At 55.0% G+C, this 22,707-nt stretch overlaps 1 protein-coding gene across 1 annotated transcript in view; it reads right to left on the bottom strand.

The window, feature by feature from the left end:
• The window catches only part of ZFPM1 (zinc finger protein, FOG family member 1), a 52,793-nt gene that overhangs the window by 16,647 nt on the left and 13,439 nt on the right, over positions 1-22,707 (bottom strand). Inside the window, exons 2-3 of the mRNA XM_080936589.1 lie at positions 14,388-14,510; positions 12,272-12,421 (exon numbers count right to left, since the gene is read on the bottom strand). Coding sequence (XP_080792715.1) covers positions 12,272-12,421; positions 14,388-14,510 — 273 coding nt within the window. The remainder of the gene's footprint in view (positions 1-12,271; positions 12,422-14,387; positions 14,511-22,707) is intronic.

Below are 22,707 nucleotides of genomic sequence, written 5' to 3'. Positions count from 1 at the left end.
ATCAGCTCCCACTAAAACCAAGGACCAGGAAGGGCAACTGACTCCCTAGAGTTACGGCAGAGAACGAAGGGGTCCGAGAGCAGCTGGAATGTGTTTCTGGGTCAAGCCACACTGAAAGACAAATCTGGTTGTAAAAAGGGGGCTTGTGTGTGATGGCTGTCCTTGCTCAGAGTCTCTGTCTGCTAAACCTTTTTTTTAGGGAAGCCAGGGGAGGGGCACTGAAAGCAAGCTTGCGGAGAGGTCAAGGAACTTTCCAGAGGTTACATGGCCAGTAAGGAGATTTCTGCCAGCTCTCACTGACCCCAGAATCGTGACTCAAATGCAGGTGGTGCTGGCTCACTCACAGCAACCCCTACCCCGTAGTAGGCATCGGGGTATGCCGGACCTTTGCCCCAGCATTTCCCTTTTATAGGTAGGAGCGTGAGCAGCAATGGGGTAGAAAATGGTCCTGGGCATACAGTGTTTTCTGCCAGGCATCCTGCAGAGGGAGACGATGGCACTGGGCAGATGAGCTGCAGAGTGACAGGCACTGTGGACAGGCTTGAGCACCACCCTCAGAAGCAGAGGCACCGAGAGCCCAATGAGCTTGGAGGGGGTCCCCACCCGCCCCTTGGGAGGTAGATTCTGACTTTGCAGAGTGCCTATAGCTGCCAGCCACTAGGAAAACGGGGATCAGCAAGCTGGGTGACTGGAGGCCACCAGAAAGCTGGGTTCAGGTCCTGTGAGGATGTGACCCACTCATACCAGGAAGCAGCCCTGCTCCGAGCCACTTCCATCCACTCTTGTGAAGGCAGGAAAGGCGCTGGGACATGCAGGTGCAGAGCAGGGTCCACAACAGATTAGGGTGGGCTGACCCACAAGTGCTGCACCAGATCCGGGAAAGCTGGCTGCCGTATTCCTCTCCTCTCTCTGCTCAAGTCCCTCCCTCTCTCCTCACTGTGGCTCAAACCTCAGAGGAAAGAGGTATCTTCCTTCCTAGACTGCCAGCCCTGAGGGATATTCTGGGCATCACATGCCCCAGACCCAGGAGAGATGGGAAAGTACCCCTGCTTCTGTTCCCTACTTCTTTTTCTACCCATTCATCCCTCTCCTCCTCAGGTTCAGCCACCACTCTGGTAGCCCTGGGGAGGAAGAAGCCAACCTCAAGCTTCCTGTCCACCAAAAGGGAGCAGGGTAGGTGTGTGTGGTCAGTTTGGCCTAGGGTTGGGTCATTGGGAACCTCAAACCCCGGTGCCAGGTGGAGGAGGGCTGGTCCAGGGTGCTGGAGTCCCGCCCCTCCAGCTAGTCCATGGCTCCTCCCTGGTCTCTGGGATTGTGCTTGTTGAGTATTGATTTTTTGACATGGAGCAACAGCCAGCCTTTATCAGCTGAACCCTGGCCCTTACTAATGTCAGATCTGGGTCCATCTGGGAAGAACAGGCTACGGAGGGTGGGGCTTTTCCTTCCAAGGACCTGTGGGGGCCTCTCTCCACCTGGGGTAATTGAGCTTGTTCTGGGGAAGGGTTGGCTCTCAGAGAAGGTGCATCTATAGTTTGTAATGGATCAAGGGGTGCCAGGTGGAAGTCATCCCTTCCTTGCTCCTCCTAGACCCCTGTATGGCTCGGAGCCAGGATTCTAGGTCTGAGCACCCCCACTGAACCTGGAGACAGGGCTTCTTGGAGAGGGACACTACCTTTGTCCCTTCAGGGCACAGCCAAAGCCTCCAGAGTAACAGAAACAACCACGGCACCATGGCAACAGTGACCTGTGCACCCACTAACCCCCCCCCCCAAAAGACACACAGATCCCTTGGCGGACTGTGTACTGTACCTAGGCAAGGAGCTCTTTCCTACCCACCCCACAGATAAACTAGGCTTCTCCAAGAGCTCCCTGCTATATGCTCCACCAACTTCCCTCCAGGATAGGAACAGTGAGGTCCTATCAGCTTAGAGCCCCCACACCGCTCTGCCTACCTGTGTTGGCCCAGGCACTTTGGTCTTTCCCTGAGTTTGGCTCCACCTGGCTCCGGCTCTGTGTGCCCACCCACCTTGTGTTCATTCCGCTGCCCTCTGGTGCCAGTTTCTGGTCTAAGCGGTCTGGGTGGGTATGAGGGCATGTGAGGGTCTGGGAAGTGGTTGTTGCTGCCAAGGGTGAAAAGGTAAGTCCTCTTCTGCCTGGAGTTCAGCTGTCTGCCTTGCCTACAGACACATCCTAATAGCTGACATTGAGGTAGGTGCTGAGCAGGCAGCGTGGCAGGACACGACTCCCACACAACTTCCATTTAGAGCTCACTGGTCTTTCAGGGCTTGAGCACACAGCCCAGAGGCCCCTACAAAGGAGGTACAGGAAGGACTTCCCAGACACTCTGAGTGTTAAGCCTCTGCCCCAGGGTGAGTCAGGCACTGTGGGGGTTGGGAGACAAAGAAGTGTAGGGACTTGTTAGCTTTTCCTCAGAAGCGCCATCTGCAATAACCTCTGCCTTCAAGGCCTCTGCCAACGTCCGTCTAGAACTTGGAAGCTGGAGTCACACTGGGACACCGGAAATTCAAACCCAAGCCTTTGACTTGGCTCTGTCCTTCCTCAGGCTCCCTGAGGAGAAAGGGAGGAGGGATGCCATGGTGAGGGATTGGTGTGCATTCAGGAAAGGGGAGCATGCAACACGCTGGCCCTGCCCTACATCCACACATCTGCTGACCCTGGAACTGAGTAGCCAGCGTGGCTGGGCATTGGAGCGTGTCTTGGGGTACCTGTCCCAGGAGCAGAGTACCCTGTCTCACTTTCCCACAATCTACAAGTTATCTAGAATATGTTGTGACCTGGGGGTGGGGGTGGGGAAGTTGAGCAGAACTAGCCAAAGGCAGGGGTGGGAAGCTATGCAGCTTGGTGGCTCCATGTCGGTCAATACTGTCACGCTCAGGGACTTTCTACAGCATCTATGGAGTCTGTATCTGTCAGAATGATTTCTGCTCTCCTATAGCCTTCCCCCCAAGATCAGGTTTCTCTGTGTAGCCCTGGCTGTCCTGGAACTCTGTAGACAAGGCTGGCCTCAGAGATCCACCTGCCCTTGCCTCCCAAGTGATGGGACTAAAGGTGTGAGCACCACTGCCCAGCTCTTGTAGAAATTTTTTTTTAAAGGTCAAAAGTGTCCTCTGGCTTCACTATGATGACCGTCCTCACTGCTCTGCTGTCTACACTTGTGGCTCTCTGGGTAAATACCCAGGGCTCCACTGAGTCTCTGCTTATGCGGCAAAGGACTATAACAGGCCTTGGCTAGTGGTCCCCAAGTCATCCCATAGCACCAGTGCGGAGTGGCTTGAAGGACAAATCCAAGGCCTGTGGCGATTCCAGAGGGCCCAGATAGCCCAGCTGGGGGCAGGGCCGGTGGGCAGAGCCCCCATGAGACACAATAAGGTTTGATAGCATCTCGCCTCATCTCAGGCCGCGCTGGGCCCTTTCGTGCAGGATATGACCAGCCCTCGAGCCGACGGCGGCCCCTTTGTCCCATCTCTGGGGACCGATCTTATCAGTTGCGTCCATTGCCTCCATAATGGAAAAAACGCAGCGAGGAAATCAAAAGTTACGCACAAAGATAGAGAGGTAATAAATAAATAAATAAATAAAGGAGACGTGTGGCTGTGGGGAAGGGGTGCCTCTCAGGACAGCAATGTCACAGGGGCTGGCTGGCAGGGAGTGAGTGGGGCTGCTTCCTGGCTCCCATCCTGGGTCTCACAGGAGGCCGGCACTACCCACAACTAAGCACAGCTGCCTCAGTTTCCCTTCTGGGGCAGGGCAAGAGCAGGAAAAGGGAGGGAGCATGTCCCAGTACCTGTGCATCTCAGTACTGTGCCTGGACCCTGGACCTGTGTGGATCCCAGCCTTGGGCATAGGGAAGTACAAGTTTGCTCATTTGGCTGCTTTGCCTTACCACGGTCACCCTGTCCATGTCCCAGAGAAAGGGCAGCTCTCTAGATGAGAGCCATCACGGCTGCCAGTCAAGATGAGAGGAATGTGACAGAAGCCAGGAAGATGGGATGCCCCATCTTATTTCTACTAGGTACCCTGGTCGTGGTAAGAAATGGCTGGGGCAGATGTGACTCCGGTCAGGATGGGGCATGACAGCCAGAGAAGATTGAGTGAGGTGGCAGTCAGAGCTGGCTCTCCCTCCTGTGGTGATGTTGCTAGTAAGAGCAATTTGTCAGAGATAGCCAGTTAGGGCACCTGTAGCCAGAAATCAAGTGGCAGTGTTAAAGATGGTCATAACTCTGGGCTCAGAATAGTAGCAACTAGCCACACAGATGGCTTCATTAACCATGACACCAGTAACAACAGCTGTCCCTCACCGTCACCACACACAGCCCAAGGTAGACCTGAGGTCTCCATTCTGAGGAGATCATGACTCTTGGGGTTAAAATGACACGTAGACCTTATAACCAGGGAAGGGACAGGAGGGAAACTGCTGAAAGACAATGGCTGTAGGTCCCCTGGCAAGGTTGGGACTTGCCTGGCTGATGTCTGGGCTGGCCGTGGGGCTGCTAGCTGGGCAGGAAGCTGGTAGGAGGGCGGAGAAGGAAGCGACTTGATTAGTGCCGCCACCAAGATAGCCTGTCCTGGCCACAGACAGCAGGTCCGGAAGGGGGTGAGGTCAGTAGGCCACACATGGTGGCAGCCAAGCGTGGGGCCCCCTCTGCACTTCCCACTGGATGTCCTGTTGTCTGTCCACTTACCCTCTGCCTATAGTGCCTGCTGAGAGACTTTGTGGTAGGTAATGGACCAAGAGGTCTGCTCATCCAAGAGCTGTCCATCCTTTCTGCCTCAGTTTCTACATCTGTTATGGGGTACCGCAGTGCCTCCTGCTGCCCGGAGAGTATACTTTTAGAAGTTTTCAGGGCTCTGTCTCTACCCACACAACAGGAGCAGACCGGCCTGGCACGCCCGGTCCCCTACTTCTCCTGATGCCATTATACCTGCTATGCCTTAGGGCCATTCATCAGGAGTGAGAACTCTGAGAAGCCTGGGCATTGGACTGCATAACTCCGTCCCCATAATACACGTTTCTGTCCCTTGGTAACTGGCTGCCATTGCAGCTCCCGCTCAGACGGGCTCCTCAACCCCAAGCTCTGTAGCAGGCTGTCATGTACCAGATGCTCAGTGAATTAGAAGAAAGGAGGAGCTTGGAAACAGCATGGGAGGAGGGCAGTTTGGGAGAGTCCCCCTCCTCTGCAGCTTCTGGGGCCCACGGCTCAAGAACAGTTGTCATGGCTAGCCTAGAACTCATGTGGACAGCGCCATCCTCCCATGGCCCATGCTGACCCTAGGCTCTGACCTCTGACCCTTGTTTCCAGAACAATCACTTGCTTATCACCACAGTCCCCCCTTGCTGGGGTCCCCTACCTCTGAGCCTTCTTCCTCCTCACCCTGTAGTTAGATACAGCAATGTAGACTCAGCTTAGGCCTTTCTTGGTGTCTTCTGCTCCAGCACACCGTTCCTGGGTAGCTGGTGGTGTGTTGGCTCAGGAAGTCCCACTCCAACGCCATCTAGGATCATCTGTGGCCTTGGACATGAAGAGTGGTATTTCCTATACATCCCAGGAGGGCAAGGCCACTCTTTCCAGCCCCCAAGGGTGCCTGCCCTATGAAGGTACTCAGTGGCTATTCAGGAAGATGCCCGACAGTAAAGATACAGTTTCCTTAGGTCTTTCCACCCATCTAGCTTCAGATTGTTCGTAGCAACCCTGGGGCCTCAGAAAAACACGAGTCTTCAAAGGGGCTCCAAGCTGGGGGGGGTGGTTGGGCTCTGAAGCTGACCCTAGAGTGACCCCTATCATCTACCAGTGCCCCCTCCCCCGCTGACTAATCTTAGACAAATAGGCCTATCGCCCGCCACGCCAGGCCCCTGTGATAACGCAGAATAGCTGGGATGATTTTTCCCACCCACACATGCCAGCCGGTTGGTCATGGGGAGGGAGCATGGGCAGCTATCGGCCCATCTCCCAGGCTGTCCATCAGGACAAGCCGTCCTGCCTCAGCCGCCAGATAACAGGCCTTGAGGTTCACACAGAAACCCCAGGCCTGCAAGATTAGTCAGCCGGACACAGTCTAGATAACAAACTACCGCTCCATGGGAGGGAGGGGTCCTGTCTCCTGCTTCCCTGGGACCCTAGGCAGGATATCTGGCCGGGGCCTCCAACAGGAAATGGCCAACACCATCTCCTGTGGCCCTAGCAGTCCTTTCTACCCCAAGACCCTGGGATGCTCTAACACTGGTCTATTCTCTCAGGCAGGAGATCAAATGCTGCCCAGTGCCTTTCAGCATCTTCATTGTGCAGCCAATAATTCTACGACTGGGTGTGGCTCAGAGGTGAAGGGCTTTCCTAGCATGTTTGAGAGCTGGGAGTCTATCCTTAGCAGCATAACAAGACAAGGCTGTGAGGGCTGTCCACAAGCTCTATCATAACCTGGACCCTGACCTGTCTGTGCCCTGCGTTCTTTCTCCCTATGTTCACCATAGCCCTAAGGATCCGTCATGCCATGACCCCAATGCCAAGGACCTCTGCCCATCTAGCTCCTTGCCTGAATACATCCCTTCATCCTAATGTGCCTTTCATTCATCAGCCTAGAGATGGGGGTCCTTCTCCAGTGCTGTGCCCTGCTCTCCCACCTCCCACTTGGCCTTGACACTCAGGCACCCCCTGTGCTGACTGACACTGTTCAGGGACACACTGGCCTGATACAGGGCCAGCCTTTTTGGCTGTGCCTCCAGGAGCTGGGATGGGCTGACTGGCTCTTTCTCAGATCCTAGCAGCTCCTGGAAAGAGTTCTGGGATCTAAGAAACTCCTGGGTGGAAGAGACACAGTCCTTCCTGCCCTAGTTGGGCAGCCTGGCTCAGAGGCCTCAGCACACAGCTGGGCTCCCTCAGGCCAGGACTGTGGGGTCAGCCAGAATGCTTGGTCTCAGCTGACAGGGCTCCCCTTTCCTGCTCTACTTTGTCTCTGGAGCTGGGAGGTGGCAGATTTACAGGTCCTAACTCTTCCTAAGGACCACGTGCTCCAGTCATATCTTTTTCAAACGTGTGCAGGGGAAGGTGCTACCCCATTCCTAGCCAGAGTCTCTCTTTCCACATCCTTCTCAGGCCCCAGGATGCTGCCAGATCTGCACCTAGCACCTTGCCACTGTATGGGGATGTTGCCCCACTCCCATGGCATATCTGTTTATTCTCTCTGTCCCTGGCCCTCACGCCTGAAGGCCGGTCTATCTGTCTAGACCCCCTCAGAAGGCCAGGCCAGGGCTGTTTATCTAGCCTCCTGTGTATCCACATGGATTCAGGGTAGTGAGCCTGAGGGATTGAGGTGGCTCCCCTATGCCTCTCCTTCCCTCCAGGAGACTCTAGAATGAGGACTCCTGCCTAGGAATGGATGCTCTTGGGTCACCTAGCATGTTCATTTGGTGCTAATGTGCTCAGGATAGCCTTCCTAAGTTACTCCGATGTCCTCTTACCCCGTTTCTCCCCCTTCAGTCGGCCTCAAGTTCAGGCTCTGCTCCTGGACCTGTTCTCAGACAGTGGTGACCAGAATAAGCTCTGAGCAGAACACTGCTGAAGTCCTGCAGATCCCTGCCCCCACTGCTAGCTGCGGCAGCATTCATTCTGGCTCTCTGGGCCTCTGCCCTTACTTTACAGGGAAGCACAAACCAGGGATGGCTTGGGGCCGCCATAGTGACTCAGTTTGCCCTTCCAGACAGACCCTCAGCTGGCTGGAGACTCACTGCAGATGGACTGTCACTTTGCTGGCAGGACAGCACACAGCTGGTGTACTGCATGCGTGCAGCCTTAGGGGACCTGGGAAGGTCATGGTCCCTCTGTGTTCCGAATCCCCAGTTCTGTGTAGGCTTTTGGAAGGAACTGAGTGGTCTATCAGTTCCTTTGTTGAGGTTGGCCCTGGAGGAATCCCTAGGAAGAGGACCCACACTGTGATACCTGACTGACAGCAGCCTCCAGGCCTGTTTACTTCTGCTCCTTTGAGCCACTTGCTCAAGACCATGCCAGAGAGGTGGGGGAGGTGGTGACGGCAGGGGGAGGGGCAAGGGACCAGGGGAAGGGGGAGAGGGAGGACTGACAGAGTTAGATGGGCTGCTGTGTTTGCAACCTGACTTTAAGGGCTGATAATAGGAGTATGGCACTGGGGGGCACCAAGCTCCAGGGACAAGTCTCCACATCCCACAGCAAGGTGGCCACACAAGGTTACAGATCTACTTCCAGGTCATCTGCATAGCTGGATTTGAAACAGTCATCACTTCTGCAAACAAAGTCATTTCAAAGATGACAGCTCAGACTCTCTCCTCTACTTTTCCTTTCAGTCAGAATTCAGCTGAGAGCCAAGGGAAGGCAGGTTTAGGGCTCAGCTTCAGGAAGTTGTGTAGAGTTCAGCCCCTGTACACAATGTCCCAGAGCTCTGGACCCACAGAATGGTCTGTAGCCCATCAGGCCCAGGGTGTGTCACCGCTGTGCCTCAGGGACACATAAGCCCTCCTGCCATAGTCCCTCCTATTTTCCCCTCACCTGTTGGACTCAGGCCCAAATCCACAGGCCCTGGACTGCCCCCTGTCCACTCCCACTTGCTTGGCTCATGGACTGTTCAGACTCCAGGTCCTCTGGACCTCTGCATGCATCCCTTTCTTATGGCTCCTCTCTCTGGCATCTCCGAACCCCTCAGTGTTCCTTGGAAGGCCCATCTTGTCACTGTCAGCCTGCAGAGCACAGAGCGGGGCCTCCTGTTTTGTGCACTTACGGCTTTGGCCACGTGTGCTCTAGAGACACTTTCCTTGTATCTTCCTTGGGTTTTATAATCTACATTGGGCTATAACATTCCCACTGCCTGGGAGAGGGTACTGAGACCACACTGTAGGGTCACTGCAAAGCAGGGCACTGGGCAGTGTGGGTATCAGAGCTGCAAACAAGGCATTGCCCATTGTGCCTCTCTGATGGAAACATAAGAGAAAATCCGCTGCTTGGAGGGCTATGAGCTTGCTTGTTCCTCCATGCGAAGAAAACCAGGCTGCCTAGGGGTGACAAGGTGGAGGGCCGCAATGACTCTCCCCATCTCTGTTTTACAGAACATGAAACTAAGGTCCAGAGGTCAGCAGTCCATCCCTAGATAACTTCAAAAAGCTGGGCTCCCGCCTCTCCCAACAGCAGCACCGAAAAGTGGCCAGTACCTGGCAAGATACAGAACTCTTGACAATGGATGAAAACTTCACCATGTGTGACCCAAGCTGTGGAGTGTTACCGTCACCAAGTCCCAGGCAGGGGCAGAGACAGAAGCAGGAGAGGATAGGAAATCATGACAGTGACAGTGATTCTCACAACCTTGGGCCTGCACTCTAGAGTTTGTAAAGCAAGTAAGACTGCAGCCGGGTCTGCAGCAGTAAACTAACTGCCCCTTGGGCATCACGGGCACTAGGGGACCACGTAGGGGTTTCCTATTTTGAGTGTGTGCATGTGTGCATGCACAAGTATGCAGGCCCAGGGTTGACGCTTGAAGTCATCGTTGCTTGCTCTTCTATCTTTTTCACTGAGGTGGGGATCTCTTATCATGTCCGGTACTAGCTTACACTGGGAATCCTGTCTCTGCCTGGAACTACTGGCGGGCTGCTGGCATGTGTGTGAAATACCCGTCTTCATGCTTACATGGCAAACACTTTAATCACTAAGCCACTCTGCCGCCCTTCTTGAAGGATTTCTTCTTCATCTGCTCTAGGCCTGGATCATCAGGAGATGAGCTGTCTTGGGTATCTACAGCAGCTACGAAGAAGCAATACGACCCAACTTCGTGACAGCCACTTTCTGGTGTTTAAGTCCTGTCTCATCCAGAGAGGGGTTTGACGAGTGCCCCTGTTACTTAGAAGCTGGGATGCATCATCAGATAGTGTTCAGTATGGGCAGAGCCTTCTGGAGATCCCAGCCCTGGACCCTCAGCTCTGTCATGGGTCCAGAGATCATCAGATCTCAGGGAGAGCAGGTGAGAACAGGCTCCAGCACAGGCACTTCCCTGAGCCAGTCAGAGCTAGCTCTGTGCCTTCTTTCCAGAGAGGAACAATGAAAGATACCTCTCAGGCGGGGTCCCTGGGACCTGCCAGAGGGGAGCTACGATCCAGAGGTCAGCAAGAGTCACAAGCAACCCTCAAGGTAAAAGTGGTACTTGGTCTGTCACCAGACTGGGCACTGCCTTCAGGCCTTAACCCTACAACCCCATCAGAGGCTCGGGCGGCCCTGGAGATAAGAGCCCCCTGGGCCTCTCCAGCAGCTTCCCTGCCGGGCGATAAGCTCGGCCTGTTCAGGAGCTGATAGTCAATGGTTACCACGGCGGTTGGCCAGAAGCCACTTATCAACCCCATCGCTGCCCACTGCACAGAAATTCCTATCTGTGGGAGCTGATAGTGTACCGCCCGGCCCCCAAGGATGCAAATAACTCGGGAAGCTGGGGTGCACCCTGACCCCAAACCACAGCCCACGGAGCATGGCCTTCACAGGGGGCAGGGTGGACTGCAAGCTGAAGGGGCCTTGTGTCTCCACCTTAGAAAAGAAGTAATAACCCTACATGGACGGGGACAGTGAGCAGTGTTCCACACTGTTGTAGGTGACTTCACATCTGGGCCTCTGTAGCAAGACAGTTCTCAGCCAGTGATGTGGTATGCTGTTCCCTGCCCCACACTGAAATAGGTATGGCACTGTGCTGGCCACGGGAGGGGCACCCACGTCTTCAACCTGCTTAGTGTTGAAGCCCACAGACACACAGGATCTCTGCCGTCCCTGTGGGCAGTGTTCACTTTATACTTGTGGATATGAAACAGGGGCCTGCAGAGGCTCCTGATGCTGAGTCAGCACTCACAGACCTCCCCCCCCCCCAGCTGGAGAGACTGAGTCAGCATAGGGCTGGGCAGAAGCTGGGCAGGCTGAACCCAAAGCTCTGCCTAATTCCATGGCTTTGGACACTGACCTGTGAGTGGGAAAGGGTCTGGCAGCCACATGATTGGGTGCGATTACTCTATGATGCTGAGATCTGGTGACACTGGCCTCAATGAGATAGGACCCCCTGGGTTAGTGCCCAGCTCCCACCAGGCACTCCAGAAGGAGTGGACATCTTTGCCATATACCTCTGCCAAGTCACCTAGTGCCCCGAGGGATGTGCCAAGCATCTGATGTCCATGTGGCAAAGGGCTGTGCTCTGGGATAACTAGCTACAGGACATTCTGTGGTGGGCCCGATTTCCCCAAGGGTGCAGGTCCCCAATCTAGCTGTGACCTTCTAGGTCAGTCCTCCCTCGATGGCCTCAGGCTGATGCCCCATTGTGCAGCTCCTCTCTGTCACTGGTGGCAGACATCAGCAATTGACTCCTGCTCTCTTCTATAATGCCTTAGGACCCCACCGGAACATCCACATGTCCAGTTAAGAGTTCATTTCTTTATACCTCTTCCCAATTTGGTTCCCAAGTTTCCCAGAGGAGGGACAGAGTCTCTGCCCTGGCAAAGCCTTCTCTGATCCCTTTGACATGCCTTCTGTCCACAGACAGGCTGGCTGTGTTATACCTGCATGTTCACACACAGCTGACAATAACTCTGCACACATATGCCACCCACTCACGTGCTCCCTTGCCCCGCACAGTGGTTCTCAGCCCTCAATAAGAGCCCTAGAAATCACTGATGCCCACGGTTCCCCCATAGTATCTGCTTATCAGCAGCAAGAAAACTGTGACCGCCACACTCTGGAACTTGTGAGGTCTGAGCTCCAGTTGCCAGTGTGACTAGCAGCACCCTGTCTGGGCAAAGGAGCTGACCGGCTTGTGGGGCAGATGGTAAACAGGAACCTCAGCTGGGCTGTGGCCCCCAGGAAGAGCAGCTGTCCTTCTCACCGAAGCCTGAGCCCACCTGGGCACGAGCCAGTTCAGAATCCCAACCATCTGCTGCCCGGAATCCTCAGCTCAGCAGCCACACACACACTCAGTAGCCAGACACACCATCTATGGTCCCTGTACATTCTTGTTCCTGTTCCCATCTCTTGGCCCCCATGGCCAGTCACACCAGACCCTCCAAATGCCCAGAGCATAGACTCTGGGTGTGGGTACACACAAGACCATCTCAGACCACATTGTTTGGGCCACCTACACAGACCTGGGCACTGGTGATCTCCAAGGAACCAAGATCCCAGAATAGCCTAGTCCCCAGCTAGCCCAGAAGGCTGTAACAAGGTGCCTTGGGGCCACTGCACTACTACCATATGGGGCTAGTCAGCCTGGTTACCTGGCCCACTCCAAGGACTAGCCATGGCTGCCTCCTCTTCCTTTTCTTCTTTCTCTTCATCCTGGGGCCTCATCTCTGACTCCTGCCCCTCCATATCCTCAGGATCTTCTGGAGACTCAAGGGGTGCCGACACTGTAGGCGGGCTCACGTCTGTAGAGAGAAACGCACTGTCACATCCTTGCTTTGCTATCCTGTGACCAGGAGGGAAACTGAGGCCTTGGGGCGCAGTTACCTGCCCTCTTGCCTTATCTACCACTCCAGGCTTCCTCTTAGCCTTGAAAAGCTCTCAGCCCCTACTGATTGCAACAGTACTAATTGGCCTTTAGCTACTGTCTGTCACAGCCCAGTGCCCACCCAGTGCACCAAGGCCCGTGGCTTCTGGCTCTTTGGTCTCTACAACAGCTGGGCCCCTCCACCAGCCCCGCACCCAATTCCAGCCCAAAGGGCATGTTTGCCTTCCTGGCGGGCCAGATAACCAGTGTGGCCCCCGATCGATGAGCTCCTGTAAACCCCCCTGGGTGACGTCATGGGACCAGCAGATTATTAATACCGCGATAAGGGCTGTGATTAACATCAAATAAATCAATCCCATGGTATAAAAGTCCTATTATTTTTGGCTATAAATCAAAGTGGCTGGCATCTGAGCTCCAGCCACCGAGAGGAGCCGCGCTGGACCCGCCTGAACGTCAGATATGCTCTAGCACCGTTATCGAGCCCATCACTGCGTTATCACGGCGGCCGGTGCCAGGTGCAGGCCTGGCTGTTTGTCCCAGATCCTTCCCGGCCCCACCCGCCTACCCCCTCAGCAGCCCCAGCTCCCCAATCAGATAAAGGCGAGTTCCCCGGGAAGCCATGGGTCAAAGTCCAGCAGCCACCAGCCACTTGCCCTTTGGCAGCTCGGCCACAGCTGCACTACCGCAGCTCCTGATGGTGGCACCGATGAAGGAGATAAGGTAGCAGCCTCTGTGTGGCACCTGCACTCCTGGAGGCCACCCAGGAGAAACTGAGGCAGCCATAGCTTCACCTCTCAGAGCTGCGTGCCAGGCCTGACACTTAGTCATTTCCTGAGGCAGGGGTTCCGGGAGCTGAGGGTTAGGGGAGTCAGGCCTTGACCCCCAGGGCTGGGGGATGGGCTTGGAATGAAAAGGGGAAGGAGAGGGTCTCCGGCCTGCACCCACTCAGTCAGGGACACTGATGCACTGGTGGTGTGCACAGTGAGGAGCCCCCAGGGAGGGAAGACTCTCGTGCCCCTTCTGGCTTCTGTCATTCATTTCCTTTGTCTTCTCTGTAGTCCTGTCGTTACATCCTCCCACCTCCGTGTGCATGCGTGTGTGCGTGTGTGTTCCTCTTCGCCTGTGGTAGCTGAAGAACTATCTTGGAGGTCCTTCCTTAGTTCCTCTCCACCTTGTTTTTCGAGATTCCGCCAATCTGGCCAGGCCTGCTGTGTCTACCCTCCCAGTGCTGAGATCATAAGCCTGCAGCACACATCTGGGTTTTCCAGAGATGCTGAGACTCAAACTCAGGTCCTTAAGCCTGTGTGGCAAGCTCGTTACTGACTGAGCCATTTCCACAGGCCGTTTTTTGTCCTCCTTGCTCTACCCTCTCTTGCAGCTGGGGGCTGCAGGAGGAAGAAAGGCTCATAAGGTAAGGCTCAGAGCTGCAGAGAGAGGAGCTCTAGACTCACAGCCAGGTAGAGCCCAGAATACCTGGCTCAGGATGCAGGTGTTTCTTAGATACCCAGAGCTCCCTGCCCTTCCTCCTGAGCTCAGCAGCCTCCAGAGCACAGCAGTGCTGATCTCCCAAGTACTCTGGTCCTGTGAGGTCCCTCTTCCCAGGCCTTCAGGGGCTCCTGAAGTCTTACTGCCCTACATCCAGATCTGGTCTGAACTGCCCTCCTTGGGTAGTGTGGGGGTCTGTGGGGCTTCCTTCCATGGTGTCCTCAGAATTAGAAATGCAGACCTAGAAAACTGCAACCAGAAGGCCCAATAAAGTCTGAGGAGGCCATGGGGCTGAGAAAAGGGGTGGCGTGAGTCTAAACCCAGACCTAGGTCAGATCCTTGTTGGGATGTAGGCTGTGTGACCCCAGACAAGTCTCTTAACCTCCCTGCAAACTCACCTTCTCTGGGTGAACTTGGGGGCTCCTCTATGGCTGGAGCCTCTGGAGCTGTGGCTTCCTGCTCCATGGGGCTGATGTCCACGCCCTTGGCTTCTTCTCCGGCCTCCATGTCTCTGAGGGAACCTGTGGACATGAGCCCCAGGAAATCATGAGGTGCTTCTGGATAAGGCCATCCTGGTTTCCTAATGGCCACGCAGGCCGAGCTTTGGTGCCTGAGTAAAGTGGGTAACAGGACAGGGATGGGGCAGCTACCCACGGGGGCAAAGGCTATGATACCTTCTGGGTCCCTCTGGCACCAATCATGTGAACTCCACCCCATGTACGCTCAGCCCACAGCAATTCCTAAGCTTTGGGGTCACTTTCTGCATGTTCTGTCCTTGCCCTTCCTGTTGTCTGTCCCTCCCCAGGCAATGGGCACCCTTCTTGCCAGGACAAGAGCCCCGACCTTCCCAGTCACACACTACCAACAGAAACCAACACAGGATCCTTCTGGGCTCAGATGGACACTGCAGGCCTTCCTGCCTCACAGGCCACACAGACTCATAGGGCCACACAGCAGTCATGTCTGCTGTCTCTATGGTTTCCTGCAGGCCCCATCTGTCAAGCCATCCTGCCCTTGGGGTTTGGTCCAGGACTCTCCAAGGGTGAGTTCTTGTGCTTACTACATTGAGCAAAACCATGATGGGCACAAACACGGCAGACGCATGATCACGCTCAGAGTGCAGGTGTCCTTCACAGTGGGGACTGGGAATCCTTCCTCTCCCTCCCTCCAGACGAGCTGGTGGGCATCTATCTTACAGTGGAGATGGCAGGCTGGAATAAGCCCCCATGGTTCCACAGTGACTCCCAGGGGGCCCAGAGGATACAATCTATGAGGTCGCCCCAGCATATGGGCGACAGGAACAGAGACCAGAGGCTCTACTGAAATCCTACTAGGTGAAATCCTCACCTAGCCCCGCCCCCAGCCATTGCTCCGCCCCCAGCCAATGGTTTTAGTCATAGCCCCGCCCCCAGTTCATGCTCTTTAGCCACAGCTTCCAGGGAACCCCTGTCCGGTCATTTTGTGGTCACTGAGGAGGGCGAAGAGCGTGAATCTTGGGCACACCCACAGGTATGGGGGGAACTTAAAGTGTCAGTGGTTCTCAACCTGTGGGTCGCAATCCCTTTGGGGCTTGAGCGACCCTTCCATAGTGGTCTCCTAAAACCGGGATAGAACACAGACATTTACATCACCGCTTGTAACAGTAGCAAAATCACAGCGATGAAGTAGAACGAAAATCATTTTGTGGTTGGGGTCACCATGACATGAGGAACTGTGTTAAAGGGTCGCAGCATTAGGAAGGCTGAGAACCGATATCTGTGTGGTAGAGGCTCTGCCTTCACTTCCTGCGTGCGGAGACTACAGCACGCATGCGCGCACCTGGTATACGCAGTGTGGGGGATCTAGCCCAGGGCTTTGTGTACGGTAGACGAAGGCTCTCTACCAACTGGACGCTTCAGAGCCATCTCTGGAGGCAGCTGGCGTCTTCAGACAGGGGGCGGACTAGGATGTACCACTTTGATGCTTGAGAAGTCCCAGCCTTTCAAAGCCAATGAAACCTGCCTCTCCCCTGAACTGTGGCTCAGGCTGTGACTTCTCTGAAGGAATGGAGGTTCTCTGGGAGACCCACAGGCCTGTGATAGGACCATCGACATCAACACGGGTCAGCCTGCACCCAATTCTGAATCTACTGTGGGATCCAAAGTATTGGTCATGTCAACGGCATGGTGACCCATGGGGATGGCAGAGATGGCAGGTTTCCAGAGCAATCTTGTAAATGGGGTGCATGATTCCGCACTGCTGGGGTCAGTGTTATCCCGCTCATGCCGGCCTCAGATGGCCAGACACCATTCTAGGGTGCAGAGGTCTCGTGTCATTGGACATCACATGTGGCTCCTGGGGACGGTAAGACCAAAGGACCACAGTGGTTCCTAAGCCAGGAACATGGGCAAGAGCAGATGTTAAGACTCAGAGTATGACTCATGGAGGAAGGTATCTGTGCCTGCAGCGCTGGGTGGTGGGTGTGAGCAAAATCTTAGAGGCAGAGGCCCACCACACTGGCCTCTGAGGCTGGGAAAGAGGGACTCTGTCTTCAGCCCAGGTCACTGGAATAGTGAGTCTGTTCCAGCTGCATTGCTATAGGACATTGGCAGGCAGGACCCAGGCCCTCCAGATACAGGGCTAAGGCTCACAGTGGCAGACTCACGGCAGCCTGGACACACGTGCTGACCCTTATGACCTTGTACCAGAGCCACCCTTCGGGATGCTGGAGACTATTCTGCCTAGGCACATGCTCCTAGCCCTCTGTTGGAGCTATGCCTCTCCAGGGGCCAGGAAGGACCCGGCGTCTCAGTTACCTATTCCAGTAAATGGGATTAAGCCTGTCCCCAGGAACTCTGAGACTGGCACTGAGCCAATGAGAGGGCACAAAGCTGAAGTAATCTTCCAGTAATGTCATGGCGCCCAACCTGGTGCCCACCCAGGTGGATCCCCCACACCCAGCCGCCTGGAGCTGGGATGTTCCTCCATTCACAAGAACAAAGGCAAAGGCTCCTCACAAAGCCTCGCGGATGAGCGTGGAGAAAGAAGCCGGGCTGCAAGCGGCTCGTTCTGATGTTGTTAATTCAGTTCCAGAACAATTAAAATGGTTCTGATAATGCAGGAGACAATTAGCACCAGCAAACAGTGCAAGCCCACAGACATGTGGCATCTCTGCCTGAGGCCACTATGGCTTTCTGAGCCCTCAGTTGGCTCCAGTGGAGCCTATGCTGGTACTGGGCTCTCTGGTCCACCTAGACCCGTGAAGGCTGTGGAGAGTAGAAAGGGGGGAACTTGATCCTGGAGGTGAGGGGATCTGTGAACCATGGCTGGACACTGTCCCTCCTCAGGATGCCCTGTGATAGGTTGGGGACCCTCACTGTTCTCAGCCAGGTAGAATGACAGATAAAAACTGTGTCCTTGCTGTGTGACCTTGGGCAAGCCGCTCAACCTCTCTGTACTCCTTCGCCTGAGCTACGAATGGAAACTGTCCCAGCTGTGGCCTCCCAGGACCAGGCCGGCACTGTCAGAGTGCAGTATAGGGTGCTGGGGCCAGTGCTTTGCAAACACCAGCTGTTGCCGGTTCCTGCCACCCATGACCCAGCAGGGCCGGGTGGTGGGCGAAGTGGTTATTAAGCACAAACTGTGTACAAGAAGCCTAAACACAGAACTTCACAAATGTCCTTCCTTGATCCCTCCTAACATAGCTCCGTGAGGTCATCGTCCAGTCCTGTCTCAGTGGGGAACCGAAGGCACAGACGTTTGTGCTGGGTTAGATCTTGGTGTCAGAGGTCATACAGAATATGTAATGTGAACCAGACCTGACACCACGGAGTGGGGGCAAAGGAAAGTAAGAGAACCCAAGGCCAGTCCTAAATTCCATTTCCATAAGCAGCCAATCATTACCTCCCATCTCAAAAGGGAAGTCTGGGTCACACCCACTTTATGGATGGGTAAACTGAGGCCCATTCAACTAAGACAGACCAGCTCGCCCATGCTTCTCAAGGAAAGGCAGGGGAGGCCGCCAGCAGAAAAAAGGAACTTGGACCACATTCATACTTGACCAGACAGGCTGCTGCCCTCCTCAGCAGAGTCTCAAACCACAGCTCCTATTACCCATAGTGAGGCAGACGCTGGCCCTGGTGCCTGGCTACTGCTCAGGTTAGAGAGGTCTGAGTACAAGACTGCGCTTCTCAGTGGCACCCACAGGCCCCACAGTGCCCCGAGCCCCTTGGTTATCACGGGGAGCAGACACCCGAGCGCCCATCCGTCTCCTGCTCATTAAGCTGGACGCCGCTTGGGAATGAAAACATAATAGCTATTTGATTGGGGGTGAGATATTTTGCATATTGGCTCGGCGCTGATAGCGGAATTTCATCAACTCCCTTTTTCATGCTTTAAAACTGAATTATGGAGCCGGCTCTGTGCAGCAGGCTAATGCCCACTGCCTCCCAAGTCCTGTCCGTGATGATGAGTGCAGCTCTCCTGGCTCTGAGGAGTTTCACTGAAAGGTGGTGGTGGTGGTCACTGCAGGTCCTAGAAAGACTAAATCCCCCAGTCTGTGTCACCCTGGCAGCATGGGGGGTCTGTCATGGGTGAGCCCCCTGCAGACTACCACGTGGGATGGGAGCCACTGTTAAGACGGAAGAACCAGAGCAGCACCCACCTTTCCAAACCCTTGGAGCCTGCCTGGCCTGGGGTCTTCCCTTCAGGGACACTCAGGGAGTCTTTCTTCCCTTCCTATAATGGAGGGACAAAGGTGATCTGCAAACCGCCCGCCATCCTTGGGCCGCAGATCTCACAGATGGATTCCAGGCAGAGCCCAGAGAACAGGCAGCCTCCTTCCTAACCACAGTTGTCTCATCTGCTTACACACTCCCAAACCTCCCCATGCCCTTGTGCCATATTCAGGACCAAGAGCTGGAGACTAAACATCTTTCCCCAAAGGAGAAAAAAGGTACCTGTGTGTGTGGCCAAGAGGGAGAGGTGTCAAGAGAGGAGGCTTCCTGGAGGAGGTGGCAAGGAGGACAGAGGAGGCTCCTGCCAGTGGGGCCAGGGAAAAAGCAGTGGGGTGGGAGCTCAGCCTGGGGCTACTGTGACAACTGCTGTTTCTTGCAGGCCATCAAGAGGAATAGGAAGCCCCCCCCCCCCCACCTTGCTTGGTAGAGTTCCCTCCCTTCACTGGAGTGGCTTGGCACTGCCAGGAGAGAGACCCTGGCCTTCAGCAGGACCAGCTGCCAGATAAGGTCATGACAGCAGAGAGAAAACAGCAACAGATACAGACTTTCCCACCACTGGGCAGCAGGCATCCTGGGTCATGGTGGGGCCAGGCAGGTGGCAAGATAGCCCTGCCCTCCCCAGGGGCTGAGTTTAGGAAGTTTAGCACCACAGGACTCAGCCCACTGTGCACCAAGGCCAAACAGTCTAAGGGCCTGCATCTCAGGTCTAAGTTCTAAAGCCTTACTTCTTGGCTAACGACACCGTGACCTCTGACAGTAAGTCCTAGTCAGCAGGACTAGATGGAATCCAGGCCCCATCTAAGTAGGCATTCGGCTCTAAGCGACGACGCTAAGGTATGGAAGCAGAGGCACATGGTCCCAGCACTGCAGCCCAGTGCATAGTTCAAGCTCCTCAGACCTGCCTTCACTTTCAGTTCTAATAGCTGATACCCAAGTCAGACAGAAAGTATTGGCAGACATGGTGAGAAGCCCTGGTGTAACTCTGACCCTAGTGCCACGAGATCATCTCAGGCCACAATATGTTCACTGCAGATGGGCAGGGCAGAGTCCCTTTCGTCTATGGCTATACTCCTTGGACATAGCCCAGGTTGTCTTGCCAGTGAGGGAAGGGCCAGTCGTCACCAGTGCCCAAATCTGGCCTCGAGTGACTGCCGAATTACCCACTGCACCCCCTCAGTCTATTTAAGAACTCTCTCCTCCTTCGGGGTCCCCACACTCACTGTGGCCATCTCAGTCCTCTGGGGGCCACCACCTTATCACAGTTGCACACTACAAGTTCAGAGACCCTTGTCCCTTAGGCTTAGCAGGTGTCCAGTGTACCTGGGAAGGTGAAGGGTCACTTGATGCTCAGTGTTGGTCTCAACTTTGACCTCAACCTCAACTTAAGATGCTACTAGGGTGGCACTGAAGAGACAGCCAAACTGGTGGTAGAGTTGGGGACACTATTGGAGCAACACCATCACACAGAGCCCAGAAAGGACATGGTCCACACTAGGCTGGCCACATAGCATCACTGGTTCACTTGAGTATACACTCTGCCCGAGAAGAAGAGGTGCATCTGCCCCCTGGGGTTCCCAGTGATGACAGTCAAGCTGGGACAGCAGCTAGGGGCCACCATCTTTGAGTCTGTGACCTATCCACAGCATCGGTGGGGGCTGAATTGATGCAGGATGGGACTGTAGAATTTGTTTCTCACCCAGTGTGTCACAGAGGGTGTCCCCTGGGACAGGGAGCTCACTTCTCAGGGGTCTGAGCCCTACGACCTTCCATGTTGTGCCCGATCCTTTCTACCCTGTGTGGTCTTGGGTGGAGCTCAGGACATCCTAGGAGGTGAGAAACACCTTCCTCAGTCACTGGGCAATCTTTCAGTACAGGCACCAAGCAGAGGGTACACATGGGTCTCTGCAGACCTCAGCATTCAAACACTAAAAAGATCCTATTGAGATATGATTCACACACAATAAAATACAGGCTTTTCCTGCTGTTTGACTTGTGAAGGCATGGATCTTTACTGGGAAGAAAAAGGTGTGTGTGGGTGACATGCAGCCCAGATAAAATGCAGAGCTCTGCATGACGCTGTCTCCACACGCTGGTGACCTGAGGTCAAATTGGTTCCAGAAACTTTTAAAAGGAGTCACTGAAAATCTCTGACATCAGTCACCCTCCCTCCCTTATCCCCAGAGGGCCCAGGGCTTCACACGGCTGTGAGCCTAGCTGGCGAATGGGCAGCCCAGAGCTCGCTCTGCCTGGAAACGTACCCTACTCCCGTGTCCAACCCTCACACAGAAGCCAACCCTGATGTAATGAGCAGAACGTGGTGGGCTTCACTGCCCTGGGCTGTTGCTCTTCTGGCTGTGTGTAGCTGAGTAGCCCCTAGGAAGCCTCTGAGGACCCAGGCACCCCAGACGTGTGCCTCCAATGGCTTCGCACTGTAACAGTGGCCAGAGATAGACCTCAGCCCTTGGGCTCATCAAGGGCTGCTGGAAAGCCAAACATTCTCACTCCAATGGCACATGACACTATTAACTCTCCAATTTGGTGCTAGCCTGCTTTAAGTATGGGAAACTGAGGCAGAGAGTAGCAGGCTTTCTCTACCAGTAGATCAGCAAGGCTCTCAGCTAGTTCTGGTTCACAGGAGATGAGGACTAAGGCTCCCTCCCTAATCCCCCATCCCCTTCCCACCTCTGCTTCTGCCCACCCCTGGTTCCTAGGTGTTCCTGGAACCAGAACCTGGGCTCCCTCAGCTAGCTGCTCCTGGCACAGGTAGAGTCAGGACACCCCTGTGTTTTGTGGGTGTTCTGACTTCTGTAGTCTTTAGAAGTTACAGCTCCTTGAGCCCATTTCCCTGCAACATATGCACACTGTCCTCAACCACTCCCTGGAGACTGTGAGCCTGACCAGCACCACATGCAGGCATGTGGATCTGTGAACCCAGGTAGAAACTGAGGTGGAGGGTAGCCATCCTAGCCACCACCTGGCCTGCTATTCAGGGACATACATAATGGAGACCTAGCTGGACTGCAAGGTCTAGGGACCCACATCTGACCTCACATCTGATAAAGAGTGGATGGAGAGACTCTGGAGGGACCAGAAAGTTCCAGGCAGGGTCTATCCCTAGCTGGGGGCTGACTGTTTCAGACCAGAGAGGGGATTCAGTGTAGGAAGGAGACAGATGTGGGCCTATGTACCTCAGAGGGTTGGCTCAGTCCACAGGGGATGGACTGTGGGGGACTGGAGCTTCTCAGAGGAGGTGGCATTTAAACTAAAATGAGAACAGCCCAGGGAGGGCACTCAGGTACTATTCGCAAAAAGAGTTGGTGTGGGGAGGGGCACAGAAAGTCCCAGCCGAGCTCCTAGGTCTGAGGCCCTGGAGGGAGCTGAGGTTTAATCCCCGTACACTGCTACACTGCCCAGCACTACTCAGTGCCAAGCCTGAAGATGCAGGACCTGTCAGGGTGGGGGCTTGTCCTGGGCCCTCACCCCCCAGGTTTCAACAGTTACCTCTGTGAGCTCCCTAGTATCTTCCCCTTGGCGTGAGCCTGGTTCCTCTCTCGGGACAGATCCAACCGGTAAGCTGGTCCTTTACCCTGTCCCCAGGGGCAGGGGCCTGGGTAGGGCAAGGCCGAGAGAAAGGGAGGCTAGGAGGAGGGAAGAGGGCTGGGGGCCTGAGAAAGCCCAGCCTGGCTGATAGAGAGAGATTGGTTTCAGCCGGAGCCCAGGGCCTGCCAAGTTCACATCCTATCTGCGGCCTGCGCTTACTCAACATTCATCACGGCCGAACTCGGAAACTTTATCAACGCTAAAGGTTGGCGCCATCTCTAGGCCCAGCCACTCCCGTCCCTCCCCTCGATGGGGCTGATAGCCACTGATAGATTACACAAGATTGTTTCACTCCGGGAAGCCACGGCCAGAGCTTTGGGGGAGGGGCCCCGTGGGGGAGGGCCCAGGATATCACAGGGGCTGGAGAGTTGTGTTCCCTGAGGATGGTCAGGGCCCTGGGGTC

This window comes from Micromys minutus, assembly GCF_963924665.1.
Source record: "Micromys minutus genome assembly, chromosome: 24".
Taxonomy (NCBI): Eukaryota; Metazoa; Chordata; class Mammalia; order Rodentia; family Muridae; genus Micromys; species Micromys minutus.
This window is presented reverse-complemented; position numbering and strand designations above follow the sequence as displayed.